Raw genomic sequence first — 24121 nt, forward strand, 5'->3', positions numbered from 1 at the left:
CCACTGACCCGAGTGTGACCCTGGGCAAGACCCAGCCCTTTCAGTTTCCCCGTCTACAACAGAGACAGGATCATGGCTGTTGTATCAGATGAGGTGGGAGATGAGAAATCCTTCCTGTGACCATCACAGAGTGTTTCAACATCACACAGATGATTCAGTGTAACATTAGACAAAACACACATCCTCTCTGGACCTGTTTTTCCAGGTGTGAACATTTCTAGTCCATTGTGTGCATTGAAAGACAATATCAACAAAGTAAAAAAGGCAACCCACAGGATGGGAGAGAGTATTTGCAAATCACATATCTGATAAGAGATTAATATTCAGAATATATGGAGAACTCCTAAAATTCAACCACAAAAAAAAAACTCAATTCAAAAATGGGCAAAGCATTTGAACAGACATTTCTCTGAAAAAGATATACGAATGGTCAATAAGTACATTGACAACTTATTCAACATCACTCATCATTAGGGAAATGCAAATCAAAACTACAATGAGGGATTTCCTCTGTGGTCCAGTGGTTAAGGATCCACCTGCCAATGCAGGGGACATGGGTTCAATCCCTGGTCAGGGAACTAAGCTCCCACATACCATAGGGCAACTAAGCCCATATTCCTCAAAATACAGAGCCCACACACTCTGGAGCCCGCATGCCACAACTAGAGAGAAGCCTAAGCGCCACAAGGGAAGATCCCGTGTGCCATAACTAAGATCCAATGCAGCCAAAAATAAACACCTTTTTAAAAAGACTTTTAAAAAATCTATAATGAAGGGAATCACTGTTAAAAGAGATTGACAAAGAATACGGGATTAAAGAATTTATTAATAAAAAAAAATCTATAATGAGATCTACTACTTCACACCCATTAGGCTATTATAAAAAAAAATAAAAAGTGTGGATGAGGATATAGAGAAATTAGAACTTGTGTACTATCAGTGGGACTTTATGTAGAGCCACTGTGGAAAATAGTAAGGCATTTTACCAAAAAAATAGATTTAAAATAGAAACACCATTTGACTGAACAATCCCACTCTGGATATTTACCAAAAAGAATTAAAAGCAGGGTCTCAAAGAGGTATTTGTACACCCAAATTCATAGCAGCATTATTCGTAACAGCAGGAAGCAACACAAGTTTTCATCAACAGATGAATGAATAAGCCAGATGTGTTCTATACATACAATGGAATACTATTCAGTCTTTAAAAGGAAAAAGTTCTGCAATATGCCGCAACATGGATGAACCTTGAGGACATGATGCTAAATGAAATGAGCCAGTCACAAAAAGACAAATGTGCTATATTCTACTTATATGAGATACTTATTCTGTCAAATGCATAGAGGCAGAAAGTAGATGGGTTGCCAGCAGTTGAGGTATGGGAGAATGGGGAGTCGGTGTTAAATGGGTACACAGCTTCAGTTTTACATGGAAAGAGCTATGAAGATGGATGTTGGTGATGGTTGCAACAATGTTATGAATATATTTAATACCAGTGAACTATACACTTTGAAAAGGTTAAGATGATAAACTTTACATTTTATATATATATTATGTATATATTTGTATATATTATATTATATATAATATATTATCATATATTATATCATCAATATATTATATTATATATTAATATATTATATATATTAATATATTACTATGATTTTGAAAATTGAAAAAAGTTATAAGATATTTTAAATCCCGTAAAGGAGAAACTCTGGGATACTTTGAAAACATTGTAAGGAAATTCTATAAATTCTGATAGCAGGTCATCTCGGTATACTATTAGAAAGGCAGATGTAAATTGCTTTTTGTTTCTGTTCCCTAACCAGTCACTCATAGTTTATGTGTGTAATCTTTGCCATAGCTGAGTCCCACCTGTTCTGGTATTTACTTAAGAGCTGACAGAAGTGCTAAAGCCAGTGTCTACTGTGAGTATCTGTGGAAAAAACGCCATGGACCTCCCACGGAGCTCTCAGCACAGAGTATAGCACACAGTAGGTGCTGGGTGAATGATGGGTAAACGACCACTGTCAACCTCTGGCCCCAGGCAGGTGATAAGAGGCCCAGTCCTTGGGGACAAGGTGATGCTGTCCAAGATGGGGGCAGGCTGGTCCAGTTGGAAAGGGCACAGGAAGTCTTCAAGGGAGGGACTACATAAAGCCAGAGACAGGCAGATGGAGAGGCTGGCAAGGGCTCAACTGGGTGTTAGAAACGTATGTAAATCGGAAACATACTTGTCTCCTGAGAGATCACCCTGGACAAGCCTCTGTCCTGCTGCAGAAGCCGCCCCTCTGGCCATCAGCCAGGCTCCTCACCAGCTCCTGGGGACCCTCCAGCACATGGCCCCAGGGCCTGTCCTTTGATGGTCTCCATGGTCAGAGGGGGCTTCAAGGGGTCACAGCATCCTGACACTCCCTGTCCCTCCCAGGACTCAGTGGACCTGGGAGCCACACATATCCAACCTGGTATTATCCCACAGTTTCTATGAAAATTATTCTTGTTATTAGTAAGAATGTTATTAACACACCATATTAAGGTTTGAGGAAAAGTGAACCCAGAGACACCCCACTCCCTCCCCTAAATGCCTCTCCCAATCTCACTCTTCCAGTCATCCTACAACTTTCTTCCAAAAATTTGTCTTTTAACTTTATTCAAAGTATTTTATTTTTTAGAAAATGTTATGTGCAAAGTCAAATCAGTCTTTTCCTTTGTAGCTTCAAAGATGTATGTGTTGCTAGGAAGGTTCTGCCCAGTTCCAAGATTATGACAATATATTCCTATACTTCCTTCTAGTAATTTTATAATTTATATATGATGTATATACATACCTACACACTGTAGATATAGATATGAGCTCTTTGGTGCACACACATAAGATTTAAATGTGTACAAGCTTTATAATGCATCTGAAATTTATTTTTGTGCCTGGTGTGAGGTAGAGATCTAGTTTAATTTTAAAACTAAATTGCTTCCTAGAAACCACAATACTATATTAAATTATCCATCTTCCATCTGTAGCTTGGAAACAGAGTCAGTGCAGAGCCTCTGGGCTTCATCACTTCATTGGGTTCCCTGCTTTGTCCTGTACGAAACCACACTCTTGAAGTTACTCCAGCTTTGGAATGTCTGTTGGTATGTGCTATACTGAGTGTGTGCACGCATGCTCAGTGGCTCAGTTGTGTCTGACTCTGCAACCCCATGGACTGTCCCCTCCTCTGTCCATGGGATTATCCTGGCAAGAATATTGGACTGGGTTGCCATTTCCTCCTCCAGGAGCTATATTGAGTACCATTCTCTTTATTTCTGCTTTGCATACACTTCTCTTTCAAGGCAAACCTTTTTTTCTTTTTTTGGCAGCAATAGGTTTTAGTTGCAGCCTGCAGACTTCTCTCTAGTTGATGCATGTGGACTCAGTAGTTACGGGATGCAGGCTTGGTTGCCTCTCAGCATGTGAGATCTTAGTTCTCTGGCCAGGGATCGAACCCACATCCCCTCCGTTGGAAGATAGTCCTAACCACTGGACAACCAGGGAAGTCTGTCAAGGCAAACTTTAGAATCAGCTTGTCAAGTTGCATTTTTTTAACAGCTAAACTTGCACTGGTTTTATGAATTCGTGGATGAAAACTAAGTGTCTTGGCCACACGTCAGCTCTTCTCCTTCCGGAACATGGGATCCTACTTCAACACCTTTAGTGAAGTGCCATTGCTTTCTTCATATGAATTCTCTGCCTTTCTGGTCAGATTTTAGTTCCAGATATTTTAATCAGTTTTAGGCTGATTGTAAATGGGATCTTTACCCTCAGGGACATTCTCTATGGTCACAGCTGCTGTGGAAGAAAATCATGCAACCTCACTCTGCCATGGTCCTCTCCCTCTTGAGTTTTCTAGATGGACAAGCATATCGTCCACAAACATTCCATAATGCACAGGTGTGCTCACACTCGTCTCCCCACCTCCTCCTCACCACAGGGACGAAGCCTCCCTACAGACAAGGCAACTGAGGCACCGAGAGGTGGAGTCATTTCCTAAGGTTACGGAAGGGGCCGTGGTGGAGCTGCAACACCAACCCAGACCTTCCTGGCCCAAAGTGCTTGCTCACCCACCCAAGCCCTCTCACGTCATTTCAAATTCTAGTCGGTTCAGGTGGACTGATTATGGAAGCGGAAGGGAGGGCAGGATTCCTGGGTCTGTCCCCACTGTGCCCCAGAGAGCAGCCTGCCTGTCCCGCCCACCCCAGGCTGCTGAGTCGGCGCACAGACTGCAGGGAAGGGCACAGCCAGGGGGCTCTCATCCACGGGGAGGGGGTGGGGCTGCTCTTCACCAGGACCCCTCACTGCAGGCAGCTCAGCCCTTTGCTTTATTCAGGTCCTCCTTACTCACCACTGTCCTCCCTTCACCTGCCCCAGAAGTGTCCCTTCCATGCCCCACCGCACCCGTCCTTCAAAATCACTAGACCCTGGGTTGGGCATTGCAGTCCCCAGAGCCTTTGAACAACCCCACTGCATAGACAAGGAGACGGGCCCCTTGTTGTTCTGTCGCCAAGTTGTGTCTGACACTTTGCAACCACATCGGCTGCAGCATGCCAGGCTCCTCTGTCCCTCACAATCTCCTGGGGTTTGCTCAAACTCATGTGCATTGAATTGGTGATGCCATCCAACCATCTCATCCTCTGTTGTCCCCTTCTTCTCCTGCCCTCAATCTTTCCCAACATCAGGGGCTTTTCCAATGAGTCAGCTCTTCACATTAGGTGGCTAAATTGGACCTTCAGCTTCAACATCAGTCCTTCCAATGAACACCCAGGACTGATCTCCTTTAGGATGAACTGGTTGGATCTCCTTGCAGTGCAAGGGGCTAAGAGTCTTCTCCAACACCGCAATTCGAAAGCATCAATTCTTCAGCACTCAGCCTTCTTTATGGTCCAACTCTCACATCCATACGTGACTACTGGAAAAACCATAGCTTTGACTAGACAGAGCTTTGTCTGCAAAGTGATGTCTCTGCTTTTTAATATGCTAAGTTTGTCATAGCTTTTCTTCCAAGGAGCAAACGTCTTTTAATTTCATGGCTGCAGTCACCATTCACAGTGATTTTGGAGCCCAAGAAAATAAAGTCTGTCACTGTTTCCATTTTTTCCCCATCTATTTGTCATGATGGACCCCTAGAGGGACCCAGAGCCATCCTAGGCCCACAACATAGGCCTGCTCTGGTCAGAAGGGGGTTGGCTCTGGGGCAGCATCCTGCAGGAAAACAAAGGGGTCTCGCGGCCCACCCCCATTCCCCACACCCATTCCAGCCCACAATGCACAAGGCTGGCCGCCCTCCCACCACCTGGCCCACCCACTAGACAGGAACAGAGAAGCAGGCGGCCAGCCAGGGTGGGAGTTAACTCTCTGCAGTGACCAAGACAGAACCGGAGGTACAGAGCGCCAAGTCATCCCCCACGGTCCCCGGAGTGGCGCCTCCGGTAAGCCTAGCTCAAGCCCCAGGATTTTCATTAATCCTACTAATCCGTGAATGCCAGGCCAGGTAGGCCTGGGGCTGATGGGCAGGGCCTCCCTTCTGCAAGACTCAGAGCTGCCTGAACCAGCGATGAGGCAAAATCCTAGGCCCTGCCCCTGCCCTGAGCTCCCTCACCCTACGACCTGGACAAAGTCTCCCTCTTAGCCTTAATTTCCCCATATGCGCCCAGGAGACGCTAGTCCTCACCTCCTCCCAGAGGCCAGAGTGAACTGAGGCCCGCAGATCCTGGCGTGGAAGGCCCTTGTCGATTGTGGTGATGGCTATGAGCCCTTCACACAAGTGGAGGAAGTAATACAGCCTTTACTTCTCCAAACCAGAGCCAGCTCTGAGGAAGCACGCAGCTTGGCCAGTGGAAAGCCCTACAGTGGTCACAGTGGTTTCTCAGGCCACTTTCACCCTCCCAGGGCTCTGGGGATGACTCATCTCTACAGAGGAGGGATTGAGACTGCTGGTTACCATGTGTCATGGTCAAGGTCAGGGAGCATAAACTGGAGTGCCCCTATCCACCCCTCTTCCCCACCATGGGGCCTACAGGCTTATGGGAAGCTCTAGGTAGCCTGGAAGGCTGGCCCAGACTCTGGGGTCCTAGAATCCCCTCCATCCTGGGTGTGTGGACACCACCTGGTCCTGCCTCTCTGGTAAAGAGCCTCCTGCTCTGTTCAGTTCTCAGACACTGGCTCTGGGGCAGTTCCCTGGGGCTGGGCTCCAGGAGGGGTCTGTCCCCAACACTCAGCCCCAAGTCCTTTGAGTCCCTCAGTTTGGGCAGTGGTTCTGGAGTCAGAAAGGGGAGGAAAGGGAGGCCTCGTTCACCGCCAGAGCTCAGAACAGCAGACCTCCCGGCGCCCTCTCCCTTCTTAACCTGCCAGTTTGTCTCCCATCAATGCTACCAACCCACCATGTGGCCAAGTGAGGACATCCCCTCCAGAAAGTCCCTCTGTGACAGGAAGGAAGGTCTCAGGTGACCCTTCAAAAGAGCACAGACACATCAGGCAGCATCCTAGGATACCTGAGACCTGGGCTTCGCAAGGGAGGGGAGAAATAAAAATCACCCTAATAAGCACCCTTCATGGAGGGCTTGCCCTGCTGGACCTGTAGATGGGAACTCACTGTACCGCCCCCTGTCCTCTTCTCCTGGCAGCCCCTAGAAAGAGGCACAACTTTGGGAAACGAGAGGGATGTGGCCTGCATGTGGTCACGCAGCTCAAGAGTTGCAGGGCAGGAATTCCAGCCTGGCTATCTAGCTCTGCAGTCACTGCTGACGGGGTGTCCAGGAAAGGAAGGGCTGGTGATAGGGGTCCGTAGTGGGCACTAGGTCTCTCCTGTGGCCCCTGTGAGAAGCTGGGGGCACACGGTCTGGCATCCCCCCTGCCTCCCTCCTCATCATCTTCCTGGACAGAACTGGGCCAGAGCAGGAAGCAAACATGGATGCCACCCAAGGAAGGATGTTCTAACAGTTCCCAACTCTGCAAGGACTGAGCCCCTTGTCCCAGGAGGTATGCAAGCCAGGTGGGATAGAGTTGAGAGACTAGGATTGAGAGATCTGGATTTTCTGGATTCTCTCACCAGGCTTTAGAGGTATCTCTTTCCTCCTCCACTCTGAGAGGTCTTCAGCCCTAGACTATCTATCCAGTGTCACCCACTGAGAACACTGTCTTTTATTCTAATCTTTTAAATCACCAGGAGGGTCTGCCTAGCTTTCCAGATGGGACTGGGAGAGATTTAGTCCTGGCAGATGGTCACCCAGCCAGTGTGGGGCGAGAACACAAAGGCACCCAGGAGAGGGAAGCCGGGCTCAAGCGTCAGCCTGGCCTGGGTGCGGATCCCACTCTGGCTTCCATGCTGGATGACCCCGGGCAAGTTACTTCCCCTCTCTGAGTCTCTGTTCCCTTCTTTAAAATGGGGAGAAGATGACTACCTTCCTGGGAGTTCAGTAGGACTTGCCGTGTATAGGGCCTCAGGACAAAAACCAGCCAAGTCGGGCAAGACACTCTCTCCCCCACAGTCTGCTCTGCACATTGGCACCCCCCACCTTCACCTCCTGGCCATCCCCCTCGCCCTCTGACCAGCTCCACCATCGCTGCTCAGAGCAGCCTCCTCTCGGCTCCGCTTCAGTCCCATCACGTTGCACTCTGGCTCCAGGCCCTGCAATGGCTCCCGTCTCACTCAGAGTCACTCCAGATGCGTTTTCCTGGTCTTCAAGGTCCCACCCGCCTGGCTGACCTCCCCTCCTCTCCTCCACTGCTTCCCCCTCCCCGCTCACTCGCACCACCCACCACAGCACCTCCAGGGCTTGTGAAGCCCCTGCCCCTGCTTTGGCCTGTCACTTGCCAGCCAGCCACACCAGGTGTCCTGAGAGGAGGGACTCTCCTCCCCACGTCCCCTTGCCTAGGGGAGCACAACCCCGAATCAGAGACACAGGCCGGCGCCTAAGGGGTGAGGGACACACAGCCCAATGCCAAGGCCGGTGGGGCTTCCACATCTGAGAACATTTATTTTTCCTCCCCAGGACTCTGGCGAAGAAGGTTGGCTTCACCAGATGGCAGAGTGGGGAGAGCCAGGGCGAGGTCTGTACCCTCTGGGCCTGGCAGAGGGTAAGCCAGGGACAGACAGGACCTCATGAGCCTGGTGGCCCTGCTGGCGGACTGGAGAGAGGATGGGCCACCTCAGAGCCTAATGTGGGAGGATGGAAGGTGGGCCTTCAGAGGCCTGGAGAGCAGCCTGAGGGAGGGGCCATGGGGCAGGGAAGACACCGGCCTCTGCAGGATGTGCCCGGATACCTGGGACAGGTCCACGGGGGAGGACAGGGTGCAGGGGCGGATGGGGGCTACAAAAAGGATCGGGAGGGCTGGGACCATGAGGAAGGGGCCAGGCCGGACGCCAGGAGCCCGGAGCCCGAGGCTGACAGTGAGGGTGAGGAAGGCGAGGAGGCCGTGGTGGTGGGCGAGCTGGCCGGGTACTCAGGCACGGTCTCCCTGTAGGGACCCAAGTCCTTCCGGATGCGCTGGGTCACCAGGAGGGTGAGCCAGCTCTGCTGGTCCAGGACTTTTTGCGTCTTGAAGGCAGGGTTCTGGGTGGACGCCAGCTCATTGAAGTGCAGGCTCTGGTAGATCTGAGGTGAGATCTGCAGGGAACAGAGCAGGGGAGCGTGGAGAACAGCAGGGGCCAAGAGCAGGTTCCCAGGGAGGACGGACTCTGGGGGCTTCCTCTGAGAGAGGAGCCATCCCCAGAGTTGCACGCCTGTTGCTGATGACCTGGGAGGGACAGGGAGGCCTGGAATGCTGCAGTCACTGGGGCCACAAAGAATAAGACGTGACTTAGCGACTGAACAGCAACATTAGTGATGACCACACTCGGCCGAGCAGTGAGCCCACTGGGCACCAGGCCCAGCCCCCGGCCCTCCTCTTGGTGCTGCCAACAGTCCTGTGAGGTCAGTGCTGGACCGTCCCCATCTCACCATGAGGCCTCGAGCTGGACCCTGAGTAGGGCTCGAATGCAAGGAACTCTCCAGACATGCCCCCACCTCTCCCAGCAGCACTTGCCACACTGTGCTGGGAGGCCCATCTCCAGGAAAGGGCAAGGAAGCCAAGTTCCTTTTTGGCACTGGCCCCTCCCCAGCCTGGGGCCAGGGGGTTGCCTTTGAGTCCACACCCCAGAGGATGGGAGCTCCCCCGAGGAGGAGAAAGAGGTTGAGAGAGGCTGGGATCTGCCCAAGCAAGAGGCAGGATGGGACTCTAGGCTGGTCTGTCCAAAGTCCCTGGTCCCTTTCTCTCCCTAAGGACAGGCCTGTTCCACTCCCTCTGTCTCTTGCTGACTGTGTGCCTAGCACCGTGAGGCCCTGTGTCTGCTCCAGAATGGCACCCATTGCGACCCCATGGACTGCAGCCCACCAGGCTCCTCTGTCCATGGGATTTTCCAGGCGAGAATGCTGGAGTGGGTTGCCATTTCCTTCTCCAGGGGATCTTCCCAACCCAGGGATTGAACTGGGGTCTCCTGCACTGCAGGCAGATTCTTTACCAACTAAGCTACAAGGGAAGCCCAACAAACAAGCAGACTCTGGGAAATGCTTTGAAGGCGATCAACAGGTTTCAGGTCCACAAACAACTTCCTCCCATAGGCTTGATGAGGTTTGTCCTCAAGGACAAAAACTGTGTCCATGGCCTCAAGCAGGGCCTTGGCAAACAAACCAGCCAGACCAGCTTCATCCCAGAGCTGCCTATGGCCCAGAATCCTGTTAAGGAAAGGTGCGCCCCTCACTCCCACTGGAGGGCCATGTGGGCATGATGGAGGTGGGACCCCCAGCCTCTAGGCCCAGCATCAAAGGGAGCTAACCCCACCCTGACTCACCTGGTGCTTCATCCAGCCATACTGCACGTTGGTGAACAGGAGTCCAGGGCTCCGCGACCGCTCCTTGGGCTTGTATGCTGCTCCCAGGACTTTGCTCTCCTGCAGGGGTCCCAGGCAAGGGCGAAGGCTCGGGGCTGAGGGTTGAGGGCTTCCCTACCCACTCAGTGCCCCACCAGCCTCACCTGCTTGCCCTTGGATTCCCACTTGCACCAGGTATCCTCAATGTCTTCCGGGGAGTGCTTTCCAGTCCATGGGGACGTCGGGGTTATCTTTTGCAGCCTGGCCCAGGCTTTAGCCTCCGTGTCTGCTTTCCCATTCAGCAGATCCAAGAGGACTACCTGTTCCCGCTGCTGGTACTTCAGGGCCTCAGCAAGATCTCGCTCCTCCCTGATGTGAGGGGCTTTCCTTCACAAGATGCCCTCTGTACCACGTGGTGGGACATCCCTCCCCAGGCAGGTTTCTCCTTTCTGGGCTGGATCCTCTCCAACCTTCTCATCCCTCCCCTGAGGCTGTACAGCCCAGGCCCATCAGTGGGCAAGTGTTCAGTTAACACTAACAAAGCCCTGCTTATCCTGGTCTCCAACAAGTCCTGCGACACCTCCCACCACCCGACATCCTCTTCTATGGAGGCCTGACACCCCATCCAGACTTCCCCTGGGCCTCCCCTTGCAGAACTCCTAAACTTCCTCTCCTGCAAGGGGAGCCTTGCCTCTGTCTTGTTGATATATCCTGACAGGACTGTAAAAGCCTAAGCCTTGACAGGAGCATAGGAGCCACGAGGACTCTATGGTGCCTGACAAATTCTTACTTACATGTCAAAACCCAACTCCAAAATCTCTCTTCTATGAAGCCTTCCTTACTTGCTCCACCCAGTCAGGTGATTATCCTCTGAGCCAAGCCTCTCTTAATAGTCCTATTGTTTACCACATAGAACTGTAGCCATGGGTTACATATTCATCTCCCTCAGTGGACTGGGAGTTCTCTGAGGCAGGACCTATGTCTGGATAGTTTTGGATGTCCAGACCTAGCACAACCTAGCAGTCAGCAGGACCTCAATAAATATTTTTTGAATGACCCAAAGCTGTGGTTTTTCCAGTAGTCATGTACAGATGTGAGAGTTGGACCATCTCTCAGAAGGCTGAGTGCCAAAGAATTGATGCTTTCAAACTGTGGTGCTGGAGAAGACTCTTGAGAGTCTCTTGGATGCAAGGAGATCAAACCAGTCAATCCTAAAGGAAATCAGCCCTGAATATTCATTGAAGGACTAATACTGAAGCTCAAGCTCCAATATTTTGGCCACTTGATGCAAAGAGCTGACTCATTGGAAAAGACCCTGATGCTGGGAAAGATGGAAGGCAGGAGGAGAAATGGACAACAGAGGATGAGATGGTTGGATGGCATCACTGACTCAATGGACATGAGTTTGAGCAAACTCTGGAAGATAGTGAAGAACTGGGAAGCCTGGTGTGCTTCAGTTCATGGGGTTGCAAAGAGTTGGACATGACTTAGCAACTGAACAACAAAAAATTCATCTGAGACTTGGTCAGGAATAGGGATAGAGCACAGGTGGAGGAGGAACCTGTAGAGGAAAGAACACGTAGCAAGCAACCTGCCTCCCCCAACTCAGAGACATAACACATATGTCAAGACCAGAACCCTGGGCTCTCCCAGCAGGGGCCCTGATTCTGGAGCAGGGTCCCCATCTAAGGACTTGGGGTTTTATATTTTCTGGTTTTCACTGCTCAATCTTACAGCTGATCTGGGCTAGAACGGAGCCTCGGGCTCTGAGGCCACAGCCACCACCTGTAGAGTCAAGTTACCTGCAATTCCCATGCCTGAGACATTCTGAAGGCCCTGCCTGAATATGCCCTGCACTACCCTACAAGGGAGGGCTCCTGGGATCCAGACCAGAGTTAACCAGTTGACCAATGACCAATGACCATTGTGATAACTCACTGCAGCTCTAGATGGAAGGTCTTCTCATTGGGGTCGAAGAAGTCACCCTCCTTCTTTAATCTTTCATTTAGTTCGCCATCAGTCATCATTGGGGTATCCTGCAGCCTTTTCCAAACACTCAGGCCAAACGTCCCTGTGATTTAACCAGACCCAGTTCAGTAGCAAGGACTGGCCAGCCACTCCCTCCTCTAAACACTCTGTCCCTCACCATCCACCCTCAAGAGGCAGCCAGCAATCCCTTATTCCTGGCCTACACCTGACTATGCCCAACACATCCCAGGCATTATGCTAGCTACTTGGCAAATATCTGGAGGAGTCAGACCCTAACCCTAGGATATACTTGGAGTTCAGGCCTAAAAAAGCATCCTGCCCTACATATAGGCTAAGATGGAGAAGGTTCTATGGCAATGACTGAATAGTCCTCAGACAGGCTTTAAGTGGCTCACACATAAAATGGCAATGGTACAAGATTACAGGCATCTATCAGCCACCTATCAGATGTGAGATTAGGAATGGGTCTGTGGAGGATCAGGGCTGGGGTAGAAAGTAGGTAGTAAGAATAGAGAAATATGAGTCCTACTTCTGGGCAGGGTATAGTGAGTTGTAGGCCATTTTCATGCTGCAGAATTCTTTTTAATTAAGAAAACCAAAGCAGATGTGTTACAAAGTCATATTTTTACAAATCACTGGAGAAGAATAAGATATCACCTCACACCATTGAGAATGGCGATCATCAAAAAGAACACAGATAATGAATGTTGGTGAGCATCTGGAACAAAAGGAACCATGTACACTATTTGTGGGAATGTAAATGAGTGCAGCCGCTGTGAAAAACAGCATAGGGGGTTCTCCAAAACTAAAAATAGGACTACCATACAATCCAACAACTCCACTCCTGGGTATACATGCAAAAAAAAATAAAAAAGATACAGCCCAATGCTCATAGCAGCTTTATTTATAATTGCCAAGATACAGAATCAACCTAAGAAGATGTGGTATGTATATCAATACATATAATTGATATGTAAAAAGCTACTTTATGACTGAAAGCTACTCAGTCATAAAGAAAAAACAAAATTTCACCATTTGTGGCAACAAGAATGAACCTTGAAGGCTATATGCTAAGTGAAATAAATCAGTCAAAGACAAACATTATATCACTTATAAGTGGAATCTAAAAAATAGAACAAATTGATGAATATAATAAAAAATAAGCAGACTCACAGATACAGAGAACAAACTAGTGATTACCAGCGGGAAGGTACAAACTATAGGGTGTAAGACAGGCTCAAGGATGTACGCTGCCCAACACAGGGAATTCAGCCAATATTTTGTAATAACTGTAAATGGAAAGTAACTTCTAAAAACTGTATTTTTAAAAAATCACTGGAGAGCTATAGAAGCAAAGAAGACTAGACAAACCAAATTACAGAAAGGAAAGAGTCCTTCCCAGAAGAACTAAAATTGGGAACTGCTTTTTTCTCTGGGAGCAATTTTCTGAGTATGGACACATGGTGAGTGAGAATCAGGCTCCGTTTAGCAGAAGAAAGATACCCAAAGACAGGGAAACCAGCAGAGTTTCTAAGAGCCAATATGGCTGGCATGACAGATTAAGTCTAGTGGAGTCCCAAAGGCATGGTTGTTTTCCCTACAGGAGAGCTTAGAGAATATGACTCAGTCATAAAAAAAGATAAATCTTGCCATTTGTGACAACACGGGTGGCTCTGGAAAGTACTGTGTTAAATAAAACAAGTTAAAGACAAATGCCTCATGATCTCAGTTATATAATCTAAAAAACGAAACAGACAAATGAAACAAACAAAAAGAGACTTTGAGATCATAGGACAAATGAGCGGTCGCCACGTGGAAAGAAGATCAGGGCCTGCAATTGCTTAAGTTCTGAGGGTTGGGCTAGAAAGACAGAATGAGCTCACTAGAAGTCAAGAGTCTCACTGGAGGAAGAAGCCAACAGCAAACACAACAGGCTTTACCCTGGAATCAACTGAACCCAGAAGTAAACTAGGCCTCCTGGAGCTGCAGTCCAGCCCCAACCCAGCTCACTTCCTAACCGCACTGAGACAAGAAGCGCTATGCAGAGCAAAGAGCAACGCACTGGAGGAAAATCATGTCAGCTTCAGTCTTTGCAGTTTCTTTTCTACAAAGTTCAGGAAAGTTCAGCTTGATTTGGGTTGGGTATTTGTTTGGTTTGGTTTCATTGGAGTTTTTCTATACATGACACGTGAAAAGGCAGGAAAATATAACCAATAATCAAAAGAAGAAATAGGCGTTAGAATCAGACTCACAGATAATTCAGACATTGGAGTTAATAGGTAAATACTTTAAAACAACTGTTGTAAAAATTTTTAATAAAATAAAGGAAAATATGAATAGAATGGAGGAAAAGAAGCAGAATTTCAACCATTAATCAAAATTTGTAGGAAAAAATCAAATGAGTGTTCTAGAACTAAAAAATACAGTATCTGGATGGATTTAATAGCAGACTGCACATAGGAGACAAGATTAATGAACTGGAAGGCAGGTCAGTAGAAAATATCCAAAATGGAATGCAGAAACAGGAAAAAAAAATGTAAAGAACAGAAGAGAGAATGAGAGACATGGGACAACTATAAAATACACAATTGATCAATAAACATATGATCAATAAATACATAAATAGATATTCAACCTCTATTCATCAGGGATTCAAATTAAAACCACAATAAAATGCCACTACATATTCACCAAAATGGCTAAAATTTAATGCAATGATGATATCAAGTGGTCACAAAGTTATGACACAGTAAGAGCCGCTGTATGCAGCTGGTGAAAGAGTGAAAACTGGTGAGCACTTTGAAAGATAGTTTAGCAGCATCTACTGAGACGGAACGTGTATACTCTGTGGCTCAGCAATTCCATTATAAATACATATCTAACAGAAAGGCATACACTTGTTCAAAAAAAAAACCTGCATGAGGGTGTTCATAGCAGTGTTTGTTTTTAATAGCCTAAAATAGCCTAATGCCCACCAACAATAGCACAGATAGATAAAGTACGGTATCAACAACAGATACCACTCAGCAGTAAGAATGAAGGAGCTGCTACAGTCAATGAATGGCTGAATGGCACAAACATATGGTGTTTGAGAGAAAGAAGCCAGACACAAAGGAGAAACTATCAGATGATTCCATTTAGACAAAGTTCAAAGCCAGACTAACATAAGCTTTGGATTTAGGAATCAGAACAGTGGTTACTTTTGGAAAGGTGTAGGTAGAGTCAGTGGGTCAGGAGGTGAGGGAAGCCCTGAGTCCTGGTGATGTTCTGTTTCTTGATACAATGGTGGTTATATGGCTCTACGTTTACTTTCTGAAAATTCACTAAGCTGAGAATACTTTTGGTTTGTGTGCTTTTCATTACATATGTTATACCTCAAGAATTAAGTTTATTTTTAAAAAGAGAATGGACTGTACCTTATCAGATATATGATCTAATATGCAAAGACAGATAGTGTTGAGCAGATGAGTGAATGAGCGGATGGACAGACTGCTGAATGGACAATTGGACAGACTCACATCTTGTGATACTATTTGAGGAAAGACAGCTGCTGTGGTCTGAAACTCCCACCCCATGGGATATGAGGTTTATCCCAGCTTGTGTTCTAACAAAGTTAGGGCCAGGAAGGGCCATGGGGCATGACTGAGCTTCAGCAGGACCGTCCGTACCAATGGCGTCACCAGAGAGTTTCCAAGCCTTGACGTCCCGGTCCTGGCCAGCACTGATAACCAGCTGGAGGCTGTCCACATATAGGATGTCTGCCACACTATCCAAATGGGCCTTCCAGGTAATCAGAAGCTGGGGTGGAATCAGGGAAATGGTCTGGCCGGCCTCCACCTATAGGGGACAGTGCAAGAGAATTAATTAAACTCCCAAGACACTGGCTCGCAGAGGGCACCCAGGGCTGGAGGTAGCAGAGGCTTCTGGAAGGAGCTGGGACATGGGCCATGGTTCTAGTTCTAGATACACCCCCACATGAACTTTCTGGAGACCTTAGGTAAATCCAAGCCTTTCTCTGGCCCTCACTGTTCCCTTCAGTAAAATCATTAAAAAAAAAAAATTGCATATTGTTGTATTGCTTGCCCGCTTCCTGTGTACAGATTATTTCATTTGCACATCAGAATAACCTTATGGGATGTGTATGAGTCTCACCACTGCAGAGAGGAGAGAAGTGAGAGTCAGAAACATTCAGTAACCAGCCCAGAACCATACAGCTAGAAAGTGATGGGGCTAGACAAGAACCCAGGTCTTTTTTTTCAAGATATTTAGTTGGGCATCAGGCATGGAATAGGGTGAGAAATGGAGTGATATATCACAATGTACTGTGAAAGAATAAAATCCTACTTAATTGGAAAATGAGTGTAAATATCCAAGACTATTTTCAAATAAAACAAAATTAATGAAGGAGGACATGTTTTATCATACTCGAGTATGTTACTTCACAGTAATAAAAACCAGACGATGGAAGACAATATCTCAGAAACCAACCCAAAGACATATTTAAAACGTTGATAACAAGAATGGTGGGAAATTGGTGGTAATAGAGAACAGGATTCAATCAACAGTGTTGGAATTCCTGATAAACTAAGTAGTGAAACTTAAATCATTGTCTTATATCTTATAAGTAAACACTAGAAGGGTTGAAGAATCCTTTTTAATGAAACCATAAAATATTGAAGAGAAAGAATGACTATTATCTCTGATAAGGAAGTGATAAGCGACAGGAAATATCACAATGGGAAGAAAAATTGACCACCAAAAAATATGTTGTAATTTAAAACTCATCATAAATTAAAAGGCAAATGACAACCTGGGGGGAGGGGATGTTTGTAATACATATGACAGGCAATGAGTTAATGTCTTTTAATATGTTTTAAGATGATTGTACATCATTTATAAAAGATGGTCACCACAAAAGAAAACTGGACCAAGGACATGAAGAGGTAATTCACAAAATATATATAGCCAATAAAATAAGGACAGATGTCAATATAAGCAAAGATATTTTCATAAAATCAAAAGAAACTATTTATATCTAAAAATCAGCTAAAAGGTTTTTTTTTTCACTTTAAACATTTATTTATTGAATGCCTTCTATATCTATCAGGGGGCTCTCACTCAGATAAATACTGTTAATGATAAAAACTTTATGCTGTCAAGGATAAAGCAAAACAAACTAATAAAGTGAAAACCTACATAAACTTTCTGGAATGCGGTATGGCAGTAGCATTAAAGGCCTTAGATTGACGTCCTTTTACATACTACTTCCTTGGGATAAATTACCGGATGTGTAGATAAACAACTACAAACAAAGATTTGTAAAAAAAAAAAAACAAAACCAAAAAAGAATATTTGTCCTATTGTTTCTATAGCTTTTAAACACAGTTTTATTGAAATACAATTCACATACAATGTACCTATTGAAAGTGCTGGCTTCAGTGGCTTTTCATATATTCAGAGTTGCAACCATCAACATAAGCAATTTTAGATGGTTTATCACCAGTTGACCTATATTCTTGCCAATATTTGGCATTGCCTGTCATTTCAGTTTTAGTCATTCTGGTAGATAAGCAGTGATATCACCGTTGGGTTTTAATTTGCATTTTCCTGACAACTAAGGAAAAGGTGCTCAAATTCACTAGTCATCAGGGAAATATCCAGTGATTTCTGAACTACTTAGATGCAGTATCTGGGCTTCCCAACATGGCCTTATTGGTAAAGAACCCGCCAGGAGACATAAGACACGTGGGTTCAATCCCTGGGTTGAGAAGATCTCCTGCAGGAGGGCATGTGAAGCGACTTAGCACACACGCAAATGCATTACCTACTCAAGAAACTACATAAATATTTTCATTACTTTTTAAAGGAATTTATGACCTCAGGGCCTTCATTGCAAAGATCAAAGCCCATGGAAGGTGTGCATATGTGTGTATGTGTATACATGTGAGTGTATTTGGTGTGTTCATACTTATGTTTCACTGGTTAACAGTGACTTCTGGTGAGCAGAAAACCTTTTCCACATCAATCAGACAACCTTGGGCAGAAAACATGGAAGATTCCGAATCTCAGTGTGGGAACCATGGTCCCCAATCATTGGCGGGGCTCAGAGGCACTTTTCTCAGCAATTGCCCAGTAATCATCCTACCTTCTTCTCCTCCGGGGGACTGTAGTTTGGGAGGCTGACCTGAATCCGTTCAGAAATTAAGAACCGAAACTTGTTGATCTCACTAGGATGGTGTGTCTGCTTGTCAGAATGTGCGCAGTAATCCTTGATGTCCCAGATCTAGACACAAAGCATGGATTAGTAGCCCAGCACTCCCTGACCCCCAACACCGACTCACTCTGAGGGTCCCCCCGCAGACCATTTCTCTTCACCTCAGGGGGCTGGTTCTTACCCACACCCCCGAGGGGACCACGGCATCTTCTAGGCCAGACCTTTAGCTAGCATACAGGGAGAGTGTGACAGACCCAAGGACGGGACATTCACAACTCACATCACCACAAAGCACAAAATCAGCTCCTGAGACAGCTGATCACAGATCAGATGCACAGCTGGGGGTGAGGGAGTAGCAGGAAGAGAATTCTAAAGCACAGGACCCACAGGAAGGCTTCTGGGCGGGGACCTTCACTTCCCTGGGCCCACGAGGGCAGGAGAGGACTCTGAGGGAACCCACCCCACCACCCACTGTGTTACAAGTGAAGCAAGTGCCCAGAGGACATAGGGATGGGGCGAGGACCACCAATGGCAAAGAGGAGGCCAGAGCATGGCTCAGGCCAGCCCCTCGATCCCAGGGCCAGTTCTTCCTCACCTTGATGCACCCTTTGCAATCCCCTGTGACAAGAATCCAGTCATTTTGATCCGTGGCCATGGCACCCACAACCACGTCCCCCTCGTCTACAGAGTCCACAGGGAACTTGCCCAGCAGGCCTCCGCTCCCGTGGATGGACCAGGCATAGATGTAACCGTCCATGCAGCTGCTCAGCAAGGCAGCCGAGTGTGGCAGCCGAGGCCTGGTCTGTAAGAAGATTATCTGTGCGAGAGAGGCGAACCCGCTCAGGGGTGCTGGGAGCCGGAGCTCCCCTGTGGCACAGTGCTGAGATGCCTGGGCAAGGAGCCACACCCACCTGGTCCCCCAGTTTCCTAGACGCCCAGTGAGAACAGTGATGGAATACCACCTTACCTACCCAGTTGGTGACAGGAACGTTTGGCCAGACTATGAGCTCCCCAAGGACTGGGATTTGTATCTTTTTTGTTCATGACTTTATCCCATATGACACTGCCTGACACATCATAATAGATCAATGAACAGCTACCAAATGAAGACAGGAATACCAGACCACCTGACCTGCCTCTTGAGAAATTTATATGCAGGTCAGGAAGCAACAGTTAGAACTGGATATGGAACAACAGACTGGTTCCAAATAGGAAAAGGAGTACATCAAGGCTGTATATTGTCACCCTGCTCATTTAACTTATATGCAGAGTACATCATGAGAAACGCTGGACTGGAAGAAACACAAGCTGGAATCAAGATTGCCGGGAGAAATATAAATAACCTCAGATATGCAGATGACACCACCCTTATGGCAGAAATTGCTGCTGCTGCTGCTGCTAAGTCGCTTTAGTCGTGTCCGACTCTGTGCGACCCCATAGACGGCAGCCCACCAGGCTTCCCCGTCCCTGGGATTCTCCAGGCAAGAGTACTGGAGTCGGGTGCCATTGCCTTCTCCATGGCAGAAAGTGAAGAGGAACTAAAAAGCCTCTTGATGAAAGTGAAAGTGGGGAGTGAAAAAGTTGGCTTAAAGCTCAATATTCAGAAAACGAAGATCATGGCATCCGGTCCCATCACTTCATGGCAAATAGATGGGGAAACAGTGGAAACAGTGTCAGACTTTATTTTTCTGGGCTCCAAAATCACTGCAGATGGTGACTGCAGCCATGAAATTAAAAGACGCTTACTCCTTGGAAGGAAAATTATGACCAACGAGATAGCATATTCAAAAGCAAAGACATTACTTTGCCAACAAAAGTTCGTCTAGTCAAGGCTATGGTTTTTCCTGTGGTCATGTATGGATGTGAGAGTTGGACTATGAAGAAGGCTGAGCGCCGAAGAATTGATGCTTTTGAACTGTGGTGTTGGAGAAGACTCTTGAGAGTCCCTTGGACTGCAAGGAGATCCAACCAGTCCATTCTGAAGGAGATCAGCCCTGGGATTTCTTTGGAAGGAATGATGCTAAAGCTGAAACTCCAGTACTTTGGCCACCTCATGCAAAGAGTTGACTCATTGGAAAAGACTCTGATGCTGGGAAGGATTGGGGGCAGGAGGAGAAGGGGACGACAGAGGATGAGATGGCTGGATGGCATCACTGACTCAATGGACATGAGTCTGGGTGAACTCCGGGAGTTGGTGATGGACAGGGAGGCCTGGCGTGCTGCGATTCATGGGGTCACAAAGAGTCGGACACGACTGAGCAACTGAACTGAACTGAAGGCTCAAACAAGATTTTTCTAAAGACCTGTACTCAACTCAGAATGATGCAGAAAACAAACTCGTTCCCCTTGATATATTTGTACAGTGAGATGCCAGGGTTCGGTCCCTAGTCCGGGAAGATTCAACATGCCGTGAAGCAACTCAGCCACACGCCACAACCACTCAGCCCATGCTTAGTCCCCAGGAGTCAGAACCACTGAAACTGCATGCCCTAGAGCCCACGCTGTGCAACAAGAGAAGCCTATGCAGTGAGAAGCCTGTGCACCTCACCCAAGAGTAGCCTCTGCTTACTGCATCTAGAGAAAGGCCTGTGCACAGCAATGGAGACCCAGAGCAACCAAAAATAAAACTAATTAACTAATTTAAAAAAAAGTTAAAACCTCAATGTGACACCCTGAAGGCTGATGAGGTGAAAATATCTCCAAGACACAACAGGCAAAGGATTCATTTTCAGAACATATAGACAGCTCCAAGAAATTAACACAAAAAAGAATGGAAAAGGATATGAATATGCATTTATAATCACTGAAGAAATGCAACTGTCTAACAAAAATACAAAAAGCTCAACATCACAAATAACCAAAGAAATATCAAAAGACAATATTTTCCACCTACCAGACTGGCAGAAATGAAGACAAGGCTGATGTCTAGGACTGGCTTAGTGTGAGGACAAAGGCAGACTCATGTACTATTAAAGAAATGTAGATTTAAGAAAATAATTTTTTAACATAACAAAGGAATAAGCTGAATCCAAATCACTAAGGAGAAAACATATCCATATTATAGTATAGTTAAATTTTAAAAGCAAATGCACATAGCTATATAATTTAACATCACTCCCCTAAAAAAAAAAAAGACAAAGCTAAACCAACCTTTTCATGGTGATTGCGACCACTGTTGTTGGGGGATGAGATGGAGTACACAGTGAGAAACATGGACCTTTTATTTTTTGCTTTACACATATTTCTATTTTTTTTAACCAATACTACTTTTTTAAGTTTTGGAGGGTTTTTTTAAGCCATTTGTTTAAAAACAGAGGAAAGCACATTCAGAACCTGAAGGAGAGAAGGTCCAGCCACTGGTAGCTCTCTGCTCCATTCCACAGGACCCAGTCCCCCAGGACACTGCTCCCCTGTTCTTGAGTCCCAGAAACTGGGCCATGGAGCAGCCCTGCTGCAACCTACAGCTATTAATTATATTCTCATTGGGCTCATGGTAGGAGCCTAGGAGACCCATATAGAATTACCCTATTATTTCAGATTAAACCTGGAAGGGGACTTAGAGGTCACCTTACCCAGGGGTGACGGCAGAGGGAGACGTGTCCAAGCTCAGAAAGGGGGAAGGTACAGGAGGAGGAAGAACAGAGATAACCCAATCCCCACTCACGAGTCACGCAAAATTCAGGAGGGCATTTCACCAGTGGGTTCTGAACATGCCACATCTCCTACCTCCCAGTCCAGCCCCCCAACCAGGAAGGAACACTGCTCCCCTCCCTAGACAGCCCCACACACTGGGGACACCCCCCAAATGGCAGCCCTGTAGCCAAGATCCTGAGCACTGCCATCGTGTCCAACAGGCTTCTCCAGGTCCTGGGAGAACAAGGCTGGGCTCCCAGACCCCCAGGTGCCACATCTCCAGTCTGCATCCCAACTGTCCAGCCCCTGGCTCACAACCCAGCCCCCATGGCCAACCTTCTCCACCGATGCATTGGACTGCAGCAACAGCTTCTTCTGGAAGTCTGCTTTTTTCCTTTCAGCCTCTTTGAGAGTTGAATGTCTGTCAAGGGATAATCTTGACTGACTGAGGCTGCTAGCACTGAGAGGTTTCTGGAAAAAAAAAAAAAAAATGGGCCTCCCAGTTCAGCTTGAGACAATCTCTGGGGAACAGAGACAGAGGCAAATGCTGAAAGAGTGGACACCTCCCCCCAAAAGATACAGCTGGGTGTCCAAAGGATCCTGGGCATAAAGACACACCGACGCTGGAGAATCTCAGTTTAAGTTACCGGCAGCTTCTGCTTTCAGGGCAGAGAGCACAGTTGGCTTTTGGGGAAGCCCCCTCTTTCATCCTGGGAAAGACACTCTGGCTAGAGGTGAGGATCAAGGGGTGTGTATGTAGTTATGCAACCCTGACACTTCAAGGATGGTCTGAGAGCCTCAGAGTGACAGGCGTGCATGTATCCAGCAGGTCATGTGGGTTGAGGTGCAGACTGCCCTGTGCCTCACAAGCCCTCTGTGTCTGGGGAAGGTGGGGTTTCTCATTGAGGCCCAGCTCCCCAGAATGGGAATTAGACTGCAGGTGCTGAGACAATCTGAGTGGTCCCTCAGGCCTCTCACTGGAGATCATGGTCTTCGTGGCTAAGGGTCAGAAGCCAATGCATGCTGGGTCAGCAGGAGAGAGTAGCTACCCCCTGCTCTTCATTCCAACTCCCCTGCTCCAGAACAGGGCTGTCAGACAAGCCTGGAGAGGTTAACCTGGGGCAGAGGCCAGGACTCAGAGGAGGAGGGAAGTGGTGTCTGTCTCTGGGCTTCAGACCCCCACAGCTCGTTCTCTGGGGCAGGAGGCATGGTGGCTCATCTCTGCCTGGGTGATGGGAGCCCAAGGACAGAGAAAGGCTTGAACTTCAGTTGTACCCTTGACCCTCGAGCCTGCAGACACTAGGTCTGTACTGGCCGTGCTCCTGGAAGAGACTGGGCCCAGGCCCGAGGCAGCCATGGGCCTAATTGGAAGGGACCCCACCCGGGCCTGGCCAAGGCGCCTCCTCGGGTGGTGGGGACATGGGGCAGCCACCTTCAGGGGCACTGGCTTTGCCGGCTCCTTGTCTCTGGGGTATCTCATCATTGGAGGCGCCGACATCAGGTTCCGTCGCAGGTTGGCATCGACCGTGGCCCTCGTGCTGAGGCCTGGGGGTTGTAGGTGCGGTTTGTAAGCCCACTTCTCCTGCTCGATGCAGGGCTTGCTGGGCCTGTGGCTATCGAACACACAGGCGTCCACATCCTTCACCTGTGCGTGGGAGGGAGTCCCATGAGGTGTTGCCGTGTCCCGGATGGAAGGGAGGCCTCCCCGCCCAATGCCAACACCACGGGGCCCTCCGGGTGCATTGGGCTTGCTTCCCAAAAACCCTGTACCCTTAACGGCATTGAACCAGAGCTTAGAAGCCTGTCCCCGGGGCACCCACAGGCAGGGGACAGCGCCCAGGAAGGACTCGGTCTCCCTAGCTGTAAGTGGACAGTGCTTCCCAAGTATTTTTGAAGTAGTTTTTAGCCTGAAGGGAAACTCCAAAGTGTAAAATAGACAAAAAGCTGAAGCATCCTGGAGAAGCTGCTGTAATAGCCTCTAAGCCTCTCTCCACAAGTTTGGAAAACTACTGGACTGGGTGACCCCGAAGGCCCCTTCCAGCTTTAATCCACAAAGATACAGTCATTCAGAGACTGTGGGGGCTTCCCAAGTCCTACCAAGAGCCCAGTGAGCCCAGAGCAGTAATCTGTAGTAGCGATGGGTCAATGTGAGCCACCTTCAAAGAGATAGTAATCTCCTCGGGAGACCAGGACTAGAGCCACAAGGCTCTGGAGTCAGACAGCCTGGATTTGGATCTATTACTTGATGGCTGTGTGACCTCAGGAGAGATACTTAACCTCTCTGTGCCTGTTTCCTCATCTGTCAAATAAGAATAATTATAAGAACTACCACCTACCTCCCTAGCTCCCGAACTCCTTCAGAACAAGTCACCATCACTCCCTTCCACCTCCCAGGGTGTCC

The 24121-nt window shown here is 47.7% G+C and overlaps 1 protein-coding gene across 1 annotated transcript in view; it reads right to left on the reverse strand.

Moving 5' to 3' along the window:
* Positions 1-7994: 7994 nt before the first annotated feature.
* The window catches only part of EFCAB8 (EF-hand calcium binding domain 8), a 46166-nt gene continuing 30039 nt past the window's right edge, over positions 7995-24121 (reverse strand). Inside the window, exons 18-26 of the mRNA XM_044927380.1 lie at positions 23153-23365; positions 22057-22191; positions 18683-18904; positions 18019-18156; positions 15542-15710; positions 11823-11955; positions 10049-10253; positions 9867-9965; positions 7995-8643 (exon numbers count right to left, since the gene is read on the reverse strand). Of these exons, the coding sequence (XP_044783315.1) occupies positions 8347-8643; positions 9867-9965; positions 10049-10253; positions 11823-11955; positions 15542-15710; positions 18019-18156; positions 18683-18904; positions 22057-22191; positions 23153-23365 (1611 nt within the window). The 3' untranslated portion in view covers positions 7995-8346. The remainder of the gene's footprint in view (positions 8644-9866; positions 9966-10048; positions 10254-11822; positions 11956-15541; positions 15711-18018; positions 18157-18682; positions 18905-22056; positions 22192-23152; positions 23366-24121) is intronic.

The sequence above is a fragment of the Bubalus bubalis genome, chromosome 14 (assembly GCF_019923935.1).
Source record: "Bubalus bubalis isolate 160015118507 breed Murrah chromosome 14, NDDB_SH_1, whole genome shotgun sequence".
NCBI classification, from domain to species: Eukaryota; Metazoa; Chordata; class Mammalia; order Artiodactyla; family Bovidae; genus Bubalus; species Bubalus bubalis.